At 34.8% G+C, this 15,403-nt stretch overlaps 1 protein-coding gene across 1 annotated transcript in view; it reads right to left on the bottom strand.

The window, feature by feature from the left end:
- The window catches only part of LOC138331679 (uncharacterized), a 43,189-nt gene that overhangs the window by 24,904 nt on the left and 2,882 nt on the right, over positions 1-15,403 (bottom strand). The window contains exon 2 of the mRNA XM_069279410.1: positions 15,068-15,311. Coding sequence (XP_069135511.1) covers positions 15,068-15,302 — 235 coding nt within the window. The 5' untranslated portion in view covers positions 15,303-15,311. The remainder of the gene's footprint in view (positions 1-15,067; positions 15,312-15,403) is intronic.

Raw genomic sequence — 15,403 nt, 5'->3', positions numbered from 1 at the left:
TATCCAAGCTTTAAACATCACGTTACAAAACAATAATGCTGATATCCAAGCTTGATACATTTATGGTTCTATATCGCGACTCAATGCTGTTTTAATATCTTATCCAATCGTTATTTAAATGCTGCCATCAATATGTCTCTATATAAAATACATTGCATGTCTGTCGAGGCGATACCTGTCACCTTTAAATCATGATCCTGTACGTTATCTTAGCACACACAGACACACTGACATGTAGCGGTCACTGGTCCATGTTCAATATCATCCGACTCTCTGGTCAGTCAAGCGTGGGCTTAGCGTGGACCTGTTATGATTAATGCTGTCTGACATATCTCTGAATATACATGTACTTTAGTAATATATCGACTTTCCTCCGTAATCTCTTAGTTCTCGTAGTTTCCAGTCAAATGAAGCTTTACCCGATAACACATACATGTACACTCGAATCACTGGAACCCTGTCACGTTCTTCACTCGCACTTGACGTGTTCATTAGCTGATGTGATATACAAAGAGATAGATGAAACATGCTCGCGATTGATTACAAATTGGTAAATCTTGTATGGATCCTAAACCGAAACAATATCGTATGATCAGAGGAGTGTTGAACTTGTTTGAATAACAAAACCACGTTTTATGATTGATATCCTTGACAGATTTCCCATGAGGTATATCATAAGACGTCGTGAGGTTTAGTTGAAGGTTACAAAAACACATTGTGGTTTTGAATTTCTAAGTAACTAATTTATCTTCTTATTGATACTTATATGGCCTATAGCTTTTTCTCATTTTGTCATAGGAAAAGCATTTAAAGCTATCTACATATTTTTTTCGCCTCTAAAAGTAGATTTTCCATAGTTACCAAGTTTTATAAAATTCGTATTTGCAAAGTCATTGAATAAATAAATTTTCCACGTATACACGTTAAGAATAGCTTGGAATAGCTCGCAACAATTGTTTTATCATTGTCATTAAGGCATGTGAGATAAACATCAGAGTTACTCCCCTTCGTTTCACTCCATCAGTCGTAAAGGGAGTTAATGAATGCATGAATGGACAAGTAATCAAACAATAACATGGTGTGTGAACGCTTTGTCGTACTAAAATCGTTTACTCTGACTGATGTTACTATCAACTTGATTACTGTAGGAATCTGTGGGTTTTATTTCATAAAATTGGGACGTGAAACATTATGTTGGTTCCATTCCATAGTTATCCATGTGAATGTCATTTTTTTAACTTTTTTTTTTCAATGCTAAGCTTTCAGAATGGATGTATATTAGATTAACTGTTGTAGGAAAAACAAAATTCCCCATTTATTATTCATTCAGGATAAATAAACGAGAAACAATCATTATAAGTAAATATAGTGGTAATCACTAGTCTGACCTAATGTAAATACAACGGTACTACAAACTGGCGTAGGACTGGATTGTCACGTTGTACTCTCCTATAACAGCAGTCCTTCTCTGTGGTTAGAACGCTTAAATCAGCAATTACAAACGTTGACAGAGAAATTTGCTTTTTGATTAGTTAACTTTTTCTGGGTGTGCATTAAATACGTAGAAATGAAGTTTAAAATATATCTCTGTTTCTTTATATGCTGAAAATAATTTTGTTATGCACAGACATCAAGTTGTGATTCAATATATATCTTGAATATATATAAATTACTAAATACATCTACATGTACTAGCCACAAAATGAGCATGTATTAAATGCCAGTAATATTAATACATCTTAATAATGAAACCAACAATCACATTTTTAGCATACAAGGTTTGACATATTATCAAATGACTAACATACATATATGAGCGTCACTTATTTCAGGGGAAATCAATACGACAGCTAATATACCGTACACATGATGTGTTCAGAAAGGATACAACATTATGTCCGAGGCATCGACAAAACAATCCAACCCAGCCCAAATCATACAGAACGCGGGGCATTGCTTCAGTTGGTTGCACTTACAAAACCACAAACAGGCATATTGTGATTACAGTGACGTAGATTGACAACTAACAATTTCATAAGACTATGCAGATGAAGGACAACAACCATCACAGTCAAGGTTCGACCGTTGTCAGTATAATGTGGCCGGTTGGGGTGTATTGCTTGATGTATAAGGCGGCATGCTTCAGTGATATAGTAGTATAAAAAGGGCAACAGTTCCACTATACAAGAAGACACAACATGAACATACCGCAGTCTCCCAAAACATACACCATGCACGGCATACACACTACACGTCACATAAATGGAAGGTCATCATTACATAACCCTGGCTGTTAATAGGAGTTAATTAATCAAACAAACAAACAAGTGACGTATTCTTATAATGTTGCTTTTCCTTATTTGCAAGTAATTCACTCCATTTCCATGAGTTAGGTATAACTTCCATTAACATTTAATTCACTGGTACCGTACAACAGGAAAGTCTGGATACATATGTACAAATACAAAAGTGTAAATGTAATGCTATTTGAAATGTCGCAAATTAGGTTTGTCGTTTTTCTTATAATTACAGAGCTTCCATTTCAAGTAAAACGCGTAAAAGTGCAATGATTAGGCACTTAAACGATCGATACCTTTCATTGAAACAGCCCGTGTATTATACCCTAATATAAGGTACGTGTTTGTGCATTTCCTATTTCCTCAGTCAAGTTGTTTAGACTCCAGTATCAGACCTATTACATAGAATGTGTACTTTTATGATAATGGATGTTGGAAGTGAGATATGGAGTTAACCCGCTCATTATATTAAACCGGCATCCACCACAAAATGTCAATTAACCGGTATCGATTCGGGCCAAAACGGTATTTGCCAGGATTTCCTTTAGAGTAACGAGGAAGGAAAAGTGGAAAACGAATTCAGGATTATTTACTTGCGAAAATATTATATGTGAGATTGTGGTATTTAAACACAGCTCTTTTAAGCAATCGTGAAAGCTCGGTTTGGCAAACCTCAAATTAAAGATTCAAGATGCATGGTTTAACGCTGCCTAAACAGTGGGGTTTTGTATCGTTCGTGAAAGAAAAACGGAAATTACTATACAGGAACAAAAATCTATGCGACACATAACTCAAAGGAGCACTTGTTTTGCAATTGAGATCAAAGACATTATATTGATCGAACTGTGTTGCGTTTCAGTTAAAGGTTACTTTTTATGCCTGGCTTTCCATTATGAGAAGCTATAGCAATAAGACCCTGCTGTTAGTCAAATGTCGATAAACGTCACAAGTTAATTTGTAAACAATAATTGCAACTACATTATAATAAAAAAAACTTATCTCATACCTCACGATTCTTTCTAAAGGTCATCAAAAAGCAAGGATCAAGTCATACAGACTCGAAGAGCAGTTCACAGCTTAATTTTGGTGTATGTCAATTTTATTATATATATGATCTCGTGGCAACTAAAACAGTTCGCCGAATTATGTAGACAAATAATGGCGTTGTGCAGTAGTCCTAACTTTGATACGCGCAAATAAATACTCTTAGACTAAATAAACCACGAAACGGTCTATGATGAGTGTCCACTTAGACTTTTGTATTACATACCCACAAAACAAAACAAAAATATATTCAAATTAATCCTTATAATTCAATTTAAAAAAGAAAATCTCTTCTGTATTCAAAATTCATTTTGGAAATCTGTTGTCAATGAAATCATTACGCCGTTATATCAGCCAATCAGAAGCGACGTTACAAACGGTGACTCCGTTTTTTCCTCGATGGGCTGATAAAGTAAATTTTTTACGCCGATGAAAAATGCTCGTTCCAAGCAAAATTGAATTAATTTTAGATATTGACAAATGCGTGAACAATTCTTTCCGAGAATTAGTATTAATGTTATTTTTCATCCCCGCAAAATTAAACAAATGTAGAGTATAGTAGTGACCTTTGATGTTCATGGGACGTTAGAAAATTTTTAATCGACCAATCATGTTAAACTGAAATACTTGCGTTTTACATGTTTCTGAAACGGCTGTGAAAATGCTTATCTCAGTCATTTTAGCGAACAATTGTCCTACAAGGTAGTTTTTTTAAAGAATAGGGAATCTAAATGACAACTGCGAACCCATAGAAGATAACTCGATAAGAAATACTTTGCAGTCTTTTATTCCTATATCAAAAAGATGAATGCTATGCTTGCTCGATCAATAAGGTAAAAACACGCGCATTAATTCAACCGTCACTTCCGTACATCGTGTAATAGTCGTAACATATAAGTGTTATAAAATGGATTTTATAGATTATTCATTGTAAGAACAGCTCTTCTATGCAAAGGATAAAAAGATGTATGGGCTATCAAGCCTGGGCGGTTCGATCGTGTGTCATCCTAATTGCTTAATTAAATGGCTACTTTCCGTGTAACAGCATCGTGGTATTAGGTATGTTCTATCATTCACTCGAAGTGGTAGATATCCAAAGTGGGCTTCTATCTATAGTAGTAGCATGGTATCAGAGACGAACAACAGATTCATTCATCATGTAATGACGGCAGATATAAAATGTTGAAGCAATACGACCAGGTTTTTGACAGGGTTGAGGAAATAAAATTGCATATCTGTCAATAAAAAAACATACATCAGGTTGGTTTTTTAGATTTGTTCTCTTATTCGTTATAAAAAAAATGATCAAGTTATCTCGGTGTCCAATGCAAGCTTGTGTTTTTATTCGTATTTGTGGCCACGGTGGTGAAGTGGTTAAGATGTCCTGACATATTACCACAAGCACTCCACCCCAACCTCGATGGTTTTTCTACGGGTACTCCGGCTTCACTCCACCACATTAATCGGTCACTTGCTTAAATGACACTAGCTGTTAATAAGGCATTAAAATAAAATCTAACCAAATTGTGAAGTCATTGTATATTAATGATGTTTTGATATTTTAATAGACCATTTAACGGCCATCATCGCCATGTTTTGGAATTGTGACATAATAGTTAGTTGATTGCTGTGTATGCTTAATGTCTTATTGGTAGGTAAGATAATTTATGCATGGTCTCCTGTGTATGCACCGTGTTGTGAGTGTTATAGGAGACTGAGGTTCACTATATTGTTTATATTTGTATTAGTAGGTGCCGATTTTACAGTACTTTTGTATTAAACAAACTGTAACAGGCAGCACACTCAGGTTTTGTTAGGACCCAAATTAAATGACATTTGCTTTAAATGAGGCAGCGAACACTTACGGATAACTCCTGAATATGCCTTCTGTACTAATGTTAACCAACTTGCTTTCGCGTGCGATTTGCGTGCGATTTGTGTGCGATTTACTTTCGCGTGCGATTGACTTTCGCGAATTTCGTGATCCATGCGAAATTTTATCTCCACGAATTAGCATCTTCATAATTTATATTGATATGGATTTCCATTTCAGTTGTAAATTCGCGAATGTTAGTCTTCGTGAACTTGTTTTGAAATGCAAATCGCGAAATTTAGTAGCCGCGAAAGTAAATTGGTTTACAGTATTTCAGTAATCTACGTGTGCATTTCATCGTTATTAGTTTTCTTTCTATAAACAGGATCACATAAATTCATGTTTGTTTGTTACAACGTCTTTAGAATCATAAGCCATCTTCCCGATTTTAAAAGACACTTGCTAAAGCACGTACGAAATGAATTCCATATATAACAACTCAGACTGTATAACATCTATACTGTATACATACTGACGTTATATATCTACCAATAATGGCAACAGTTTAACATTGCTCTAGTCCAGTATTATACTGTTACTATCCGTCAATACTGTTTAGCATTCATTGATTATTGAATGTAAATATTATTGTCCTATATAGCCATATTGTATTCAGAACATTTCTCTTTATAGCCAATGTTAATGGTCTATATTACGTTAGCACTGTACAGGGATTCAGGATTGGTCCTTAGTCCATGTCGATACAAGGTTGAACATGCGCTCAGTGTAGACTGCGCCCCCGACTGCTCGTCAAACTCTACAACATGCATTAGCTAAATCGAGTTATCCCGGCGTCCATTGTCCGCCTATGTGACCATTATCGTATGTCATAGAGCTGATTGTTCCAGATACTTCCTGTTGATGGTCATTGGATATCAGAGTGACAAAAACAGTAGTAGCTTATTTGTTTCTTTTGAGCGCAAAAAAGAGCATATAGAATAGATGGCACACAAAACTTCATATGCAATACACAAAAAATACCTCACCTCCCCCACAAAAATTTGTTTATTCACATTATAAGAACAGACATGGTTATCTCATGACGGCCTTCCATGAGTGCAATGTGTAGCGATGTGTTTATAATATTATCTTACCCCGAACAGGGATATCAGCAATTTCAACGATGTGAGATTTTTTTTTTATCTTACCCTAGGGTAAAGACAAGCTACACGAGACTTTTGCACATGCTATCCGCAATTTTAACGATGTGAGATTTTTTTATCTCACCCTAGAGTTAAAACAAGCTACACGAGATTTTTGCACATGCTCCCATAGGGTAAGAGAAAAAGAATAATTTGCCTCGGGATAAAATTCTACAGCTGTTAAACACTCGTCATAGCAATTTGATTGACAAGATAATAATTTTATCCCTCGGATCGAGGTTCTCCTGTCTCGTCTCAATCCAAAGAGGGGAAATATTCTAATAGTTTTGGGAGGCTGCGTTAAAAATAAAACCCAATAAGAGTAAAATATATATTTGTGTCCTTAATATGTGCATAGAAATTAAAAAGAGACGGAAATCAACATTATTTTAAGACAATTTCGATAAGGAAAGAGTAAACTTTCAACAAAATTTATTATTCCTATATTATCTTGCAGCACATTTATCATACCCGCCCTTCACACTCGGTCGATCCGTAATCTCATACGAAGAACGAAAATTACAGAAATAAAAATACTGGTGGATATCAAAATCAGTCTGATATGATTGCAGAGCGAAATCGCAAGCTATTTCCATACCAAAGGCCGTAAAGATTTTTTCATTCCATCTGAAATATCAATTGCATTGTTGTTTTCTTTTCTTTCAGTTACCCAAGAACTGTCGCTGATAATGTATATTCATTGAAAACGAAGTTGAAATAACTTTAACCTAATTCAATTGTTCTTGTACAGACATATGTTTAAAGTCAATGGAAAGAAACTCTGTCAAAACCATTGCCCAGATAACTCCTTCTAAGCTGCTGGATCAATATCAAGGAAACGTGCCAACTATATTGGGGACTATGCGAAGATATGCATAAATTTTTGTCTAATGTTTGGTTGTCATGGTAACCAGGACACTATACACAGGCTTACAAATTATCCAGATAACGCCTCTAAAACTACTGTTTAATTTCGATGAAGCTCCACAGAAATGTTGTAGGCCATGTCTAGATAGGTAATTTTTTATGTTTCATTTCTTTTTCTTTTTTCTTTTTGCGAAATTTACCATTGTAATCAGGTCACTGTACACAGGTTTTGTAAAATATCTACACTTTTTATCCTGACTCCAATGTTGTAACATATGGATGTCTAAAATTTGACACATGGCAACCATGACAATATAATGAAGGACACTTGCTAGGCTTGGTCACTATACGCTAATACTAGCCGATTTTGTTTACCATAACTGCATGGTAACATTGAACTTTGAACTTGCGTAAGGAAATGTTCTGTGCAACGTAAAAGGACTACTTTTTTAAAAAAAGAAACACATGGCTTTGTTTACATTTTGACGCAACATTACGTGTATATTGTTGTTTTTCATAGAATTTTGGAAAAATGTAAACAATATATACATGTTTTATATTTATATATGATTCAAACAATTTTTAAATTAACAATTGTATAAAGAAACGGAAAAATATCCCGACCGGGGCGACGTGCTTTCATTTTTGTTAAAAATGATGGATGTCAAATGTAAACATTACCTCTGTGCCTATGTTCGTCCTACGATCGAGTCTTTGGGGTAGACGGGTGTGAGACCCTCTGATAGAGGTCAGTTATAAACATATCCTCTTGTCTTTGTTCTTTGAGTATTTAATCATGTGTATTATAAAACATGCACCGCTAATAATCCACGTGTTGACAGTTCCGCGTCACCACAAATACATTGTATCCATCGAACACAAGTGAATTTGTTTCATCTATCGATGGCGATATGGATCTAAGCGTAGATTATATAATCACATGGCTCCCAAGGATGTAAAACCGTCAAGTCAGACGACAATTCAAACACATTGAGTTACTTGAAAATCGGTGTCCGACAACTTCGGCAAACTCCAGTGTGTAAGCGTGCGTCAGCTTCGCCTCGCTGCACAATAACGGTCACCGAGTTCACACATGTGGCCGTGTACAAATTCTTTATGTTATTACGCTATATATTAACTTTTAGCAAAATTGAATATATATTTAAAGTTCTGATCTGATTAAATAAAATTATCTATGAAATTTACTTTGTTTGTCATGTTTATTTTACACTAAAATATTGAACTTTTTTGTCGTCGCGGATGAATAATTCTACCTTACGTGAAGCGTCATCATTCGCTGTTCAATTGAGTAAGCTCCTCCCACTTTTGACCGACTTTTATTGAATAATTACGTCACTTTCAATTGACGATTTTATTGCATAAAATATAAATAAAAAGTCGTGTCAGTGTAAATATAGGGATTGGATTTCGTTTTTATGTTAACCATGCTTGTATGGAGCAATTCCTCTAAGAATATATTCAATATGGGGCGCTAACGCGCCCCATAGAATATATTCTTAGAGGAATTGCTCCATACAAGCATGGTTAACATAAAAACGAACATGGCAACCATGACAATATAATGAAGGAACATGTATTTGCTATAATCTGAAATAAGGAGGTATTGCAGTTCTAGTTGATATTGTACAGTTGTATTATATATCCATACTCACTGAAAAAGGTTTCGTTACATTCAAAAATGCTTCATCAATGCTAATAAAGTTACAAATTCTCTTCTATTGATAGAAAGTCACATAATTATGTTATAATAAAATTGTTTATGTTTTTGTGTACGTCCGTGATCGTCCTTAACATGTAATTTTATTTTTGCATTTTTGTGTCTTGACAAAGGGGCAGATCGCCTCGAAAATTTGTCAATCTTTTGTCCACACTGTTAGAATTACTTCTTTGCCCTATACATGTATATACATTCAATGATATATATGAAGACCCTTGTCTACATTTTGGTTGCTGATGAGTTTATAACTTTTTTTTTTTTTGTTTTTTTGCTCTATTTTTCCCTTTTAAATTTTCTAGAATATTGTGATACTTTGATGGGGTTAAACTGTCATGTTACATCCGAGTTTGTCGATAGAGAATGACCGATACCATGACCCTAGCTACCTATTGGACCTTATACTAGCATCGCCATCCACAGAGCGTCCCTCTTCCTTCGTATTGATTCTTGTATTAACTCTGGTCTTTGACGTTTAATATCAATCTCGACAGGTGCCAGATCAATAAATGATGTTGTATCAGAGTTTATATAGATTGCGGTAATTAATTTTACATTATATATTGTATTGGGACTGCCGTTAAATAATTTTATTAATAAATTACATTAGTAGATTTCTATATAAACATGTCCTTTTTTCAATGTATTTGATGATGATAAAGACATGATTTATTTAACATGTACATCTAACAATAAAATGTAATACAGCAAAGGACAAAGTCGACATTAGTAACACAACATTGCACTCGGTAAAATGAAATATTTGCGTAAATGTCTGACAACAAATATCGTATATATACATATTTTATATAAACATATCTGTATATACATGCAATAAGTCGTTATACGTATGAACCTAGGTCAGAAAACACTGTATAGAATCAATGTACTCTTTTGCAACGAGAAGTCCTTTGAACCAAATACATAGCCGTTTTCTGTATCGTTGCTCGAAATCGTTACGGAATATGACCACCAACAAAAGCATACACCTCAATCTTAAATAACAACGTTCGACAGGATATTGGAATTATACGGTGACATTTTAATGGAACGAAGTGTGGAGTTTAAATTATTAATGTGCATTATTATGTTAAAGTAAAAAATGATCTCAAAATTTGACAGCACTCATGGGTTGTTGTATAAACGGTTATTTTCTATGATAAACATCCAGAAAATAAATCCATCAAATTTTATCCTGATTAGCCAATGTTTTTAAAGTATTTTTATAATTGCTCATATGTAGTTCCTTAGCTTCTACCGAAACCAGGAAATCAATGGTAGACTGTTGTGCATTTGTGAATATGAGTTACCATTTGGTTTTATTAGTTTAACGTCCTATTAACAGCCAGTGTCATGTAAGGACGTGCCAGGTTTGTTGGTGGAGGAAAGCCGGGTACCCGGAGAAAAACCACCGACAGCGGTCAGTACCTGGCAACTGCCCCACTTGGGATTCGAACCCGCATCCAAGAGGTGGAGGGCTTGTGGCAATATGTCGGGACATCTTAACCACTCGGCCGAGTAGTTACCGCATGTACACATAGCCTGATGTAAAGTCATATTCTAACCTCAAACTAGCAGAATTCCCATTAGTGACAGAAATTTCTATTTATGTTTCCTTTGGTCTTTTTATATTTTACATTGGTTGTTAATTTTATATCAAGTGACCGTTTTTTATTTATGTGTGTCTTGATAAAGAGATAGACTGCCTTAAGATTCGACGTTCTTTTTCGTTTACACGGCGAGGATCACTTCTTTGCAATTGGATTCAATGCATATTGCACAAAACAGATGAAAATTGTAAATAACATTTATAACGACATATATGAAATCTGACAAATACAAGATTCTCTGTGTAAATCTATGTATAACATGAAGGTTCATTTCGCAATTTTTCCGCAGTTAGCGGTATTTGACTACTGTAAATCAGTTTTTTTTCGCGGTCGATTTACTTTCGTGAATTTCGCGATCCAAGTAAATTTGTCCAACGCTTATCTCCGCAAATTAATGTGAACCTCGCTTATATAGATATATATTTGCATTTAATTTTCAAATTCGAGGAGGTAAAGTTAATCTTCGCGAACTTGTTTTGAAACTGAAATCGCGAAATTTAGTATTCGCAAAAAAAAATGGATTACAGTAGACTGCGCGATGATAAGGACAACGAAGGGAAAGAAATGATGACCTGTTTTTGGAAATACTACTTTACATTTCCAAAGCATTGAAAGGTGTTTCTGTTTACGTATGTACATTTAACCCATTCAGTGTTCGGTTATATTCACACATCACACGAATAGAAATGAGGTGTGACATGGTCTTGCGTCTGGTGGGGATGTGAAACTACAATTTATGAGGTCGTCTCTCTAAGGTGAAGCTAGTTTTGAAATATTACAACACGGAATGTTAAGCAACAAATATACGTATTACATCCGTACCTATATATAAAAACAGGGTAGCTCGGGGTACGCGTATCGATTCAATACTCTCCTCTACTTGACTTCTACTTGACTCAGCTCATCATAACGCGCTAACTAGGATCTGCGATTAGATAATATAGGAAACATACCAAACTTCATATTCCGGACGAAAATCTTCACAAAGAACAAAATGTGTGGTATAGTATTCTGTGTGGTCACCATAACCAACAGTCTACTGAAATATTGTAGGTAACATAGTCTATCACTTTTCGACGTTTTTTGTGGTAACCCTGTGTTGAGCAGGACCCAGTTCCCCAACAGGTCTTAATTTTAGGTAATTGCTTTACCTAAAGTATCCATAATAAGAAAGCATTACAAATGTTAACGAAAAATTCTTACACAAAGAAACTTTCATTCAGTCATTGAATGTTTGTGAACCTGGGCCCAGGTTTGCCTATCGAATGAAAAAGTATAATTATAAAAGTAAAAAGAAAACAAACTACTCTTCTAAAGTAATCCATGTTTTAGACTAGAATTTAGATTTGGATGACTTTTTTCTGTTAAATCTCATTTTTATATCATTTTCCGAGGAAAATAGCTACCATCTTCGTTAATTTTTATCAATCTTACTTTTGATGGTTTTGATAAAAATCTTTATCACATTCAGTGTGCTAGTGATTTTAAACTGATCATTACACCCATGGCCGAAGCCATTGTCTGTAATGGCCAATTGTCTATTTGACTTATGTCAAAATGTCACCAAACATATGTCGATGCCCGGAGTGTATTTCTACTGATTCAGGGTCTCTGCTGGGATAATCGATTTTATATCAGCGCAGAAAAAAAACAAGACGTCGTATTCACCGGACTCCAACTGATAAAATTATTATTATAGCATTGTCGTCATGACAACTAGGATAACCTTAGCATTAACCGGAAGTGTCAAGAATTACAAAACAGATGTACGGAATAGTCTTGATAATTTAAAATGAATATTATTTGTTTGAAGTCCTTTGAAGAGCTAAGGTTATTTTAGGCAATTATTGGGCAATTGAGATCGAATTATTCGGAGATATAAGGCATTGATCTACATCGAGTGCTTGTCTTATTCGTATATATTGAGGTATTAGTTTAAACGCTATTTTTTGTCAAAAATATATGACAAGGGATTGGGTACAAGTTATTACAACTTAACAAAGACCCTTTTCCCAAAATACAACAAAGTGAATACAAACATATACATGTATACGTGTTGCTTACGGTGAGAAATTAATGAAGCAATTTTTTTCTTAAAACCTGCTACTGGACCCAATGTAATGACTCTTGAGATAACAGGTGGTAGGTATAGGCGGTAGATCATTTGGTCCTCGCCATTAATATCAGCTGTGTTTCACATTTTAAATCATCAGAACAAGTCGGTTGGTTGATTGATTGGGCTTTACGTCATATTGTCATTTGGGTACGGTATGCCCTGTATGCAGTGCGCTGTGTGTGTGAATGCCTGTGTTTTGGGAGGCTGCTGTGGTGTATCTCTTTATAAGTTTTACCAATAGTTTGCCCAACAAAGTCTGGCCAAATTTTAGAGTGGTAACTTACTGAATCATATACACCGCCAGACAAAACCGGACAAATATCCCCATCGGTATAAATATCAACCTAGAAAACATGACAGTTTTATATGAAAGTGTATGGATGAGGATAGCTTTAATTAATTACACAACTGAGAAAGAATCAACAGTAAGCATGCTCATCTGTATAGCACATAGTAGTGTACATGGTATGGATGGAAAAATCCCATCAGCCACATTATACTGACACCTGACAAACCAGTCGTTCCACTCCATTTATGCTGAGCGCTAAACAGCAGCAGAAATTACCACTTTTATCGACACATAAATTAATTTGGCAGTTAACAATTGTGCTTCAAGGTTAACAAATACGTGCACCAACAATATTTATAAACTTCAATTTTCTATGTCCGTAACATTCTACATAACAATGGGATTCTACATGTTTTTATATGGTATTGTTGCATGTGGATTTAACGTATAAATGACTTTTGTCTTTGGCCTAGTACGAAGGCTGACGCTCAATGCAAATTGAATTTGGTTGGAGACAAAAAGTCTATTATGTTGGTTAGATTGGTTATTTTAGTCATCACAATGTTAACATGGTTAGATGTCAATAATGTAATTATATGCATTAGTGCATTCAATTATAATTGTTTTTAGCTCCAAGCTTATTGTTATTTAGAACAGATTTATGTATCAATTGTATAATTTAATCCTTTGAATAAGTGCTTTTATTCATTATCATTTTTTTCTATTAGATATCTGTATCATTTAGGAATGTGTAAAAGTACAGATTTGTATCGTAATGGATTTTTAAACGAATTTACACAGGATATGTATGTATCCTGGTATTTTTAAATCCAATAGAATTTCGATAATAAAGAATACCTGTATATACTTATACCATATTACATATACTTGGTATCTTTTAACGGCTTGCTCTGCGGGTTCGGCGTTAAAATGTATACCAATTCCATCCGTTATTTTATCATTCAATGAGACTAACTTAATTTTTTATTTCATGTTGTTTTTCAAGGACTCCGTCGCCATGGCACCTGAGATACAACTTTGAGACATGCGGCTGGGCGTCAGGCAATATAAAGCTAACACCACTGTAAACGACAACTTAAAGTATTGAACAGTTCTAACCCTGACATGCAGCATGGCATCGTCTGCATATTATCTTCGATATCAATAAATTCACTATGTTGAACAACTTCAGTGAGAAAGCACTAAAAAAAGGACTAGAGCACCTAAATTACAAGAAGACACAACACTAATATACCGCAGCTCCCAAAACGCGTACCACGTTCTGCACACTGCATAAATCAGGGGCCGTTCTAAAATAACGGTGGTTCTTATTATGACGTTAACAAACAAACAAAATTTTGAATTACCTGTCTCATGGCTGCCATTTGCTAGTATTTGGATGATTTTTTGACTAAATAAACAGTCAATGCCATATTTAAGATCGGCTGCCAGTCTAATTTATCTAGATTACCTAGATTAATCGAAAGATTAATTCTTTTGCGGCTGTGATTTATATAATTCAGGACTTCCCTCCCTTTAATTAAGGAATGGGGTCATCTCCTCTGAAGAAAAGTTAAAAAAAATGTTTTAAGCCATAGATGACTTAATTCATCTAAAATGTTTAGGATACTTTCTAAGTTACTTCAATTTCGGGATAGCTTTCAAAGGCTGGAATTGGAAATGAAGGCTTTGCCATTGGGAATGGAGCCCATGTTCGGCCCCAAATCGTGAAGAAAAGAAACCCTGCATATTTCTTATTATATAATGTAAATATCCTCTTTTTCTGACGCTTTTGAAATTAATATTACATTCTGATGAATTTGATACGAGATGTCTTTTAAGCACCTTTAAAACAGACACAATTTTACAAAAAAAGAATTGACTTTGCTCGAACAAAGGATTGTCCGACTGCATTAACCTACTTTATTTTGTCAAATTAATCCTATATCCATATACCTTGGTAAGTAAGTTGACATTATTCCTTTTTTACTGGAACAAATACGTACACATATCTATCCATTAGCCCAAATCGTTAGGTAAGTGGATATTTCTTTGATAAAGAAATCATGTAAAATAATTATCTCGAGCATTTACCTGTAAAATGATGGTATCCATTTGTCCCCGAATGATCTGATCTAAATCCATTACACTCAGAAAGATATTCCTGTTTCGCCCTTTGAATCACGTCCTGTATAAACTCGTCTATCAGGTCCGAATTATCTGTATCCACACTAGAACTTTTATTCCACGACATCTTTAATTTAATTTTCCTCCCTGGGCCTTTCTTAAATGCAGATTTAGGAGAACCTTTCCCAACAGCATCAGCCATGGTCTATTCCTGGAAAAAACAAATGAGAGCATTACGTGTTTTGTCTAGGAGTAATATAAGGCCGGTTAAACCACAAATAATTGTAGCAACTGTTGGTGAAA

The sequence above is a fragment of the Argopecten irradians genome, chromosome 9, assembly GCF_041381155.1.
Source record: "Argopecten irradians isolate NY chromosome 9, Ai_NY, whole genome shotgun sequence".
Taxonomy (NCBI): domain Eukaryota; kingdom Metazoa; phylum Mollusca; class Bivalvia; order Pectinida; family Pectinidae; genus Argopecten; species Argopecten irradians.
The sequence above is the reverse complement of the archived record's forward strand: the minus strand, read 5'-3'. Positions and strand labels throughout refer to the sequence as shown.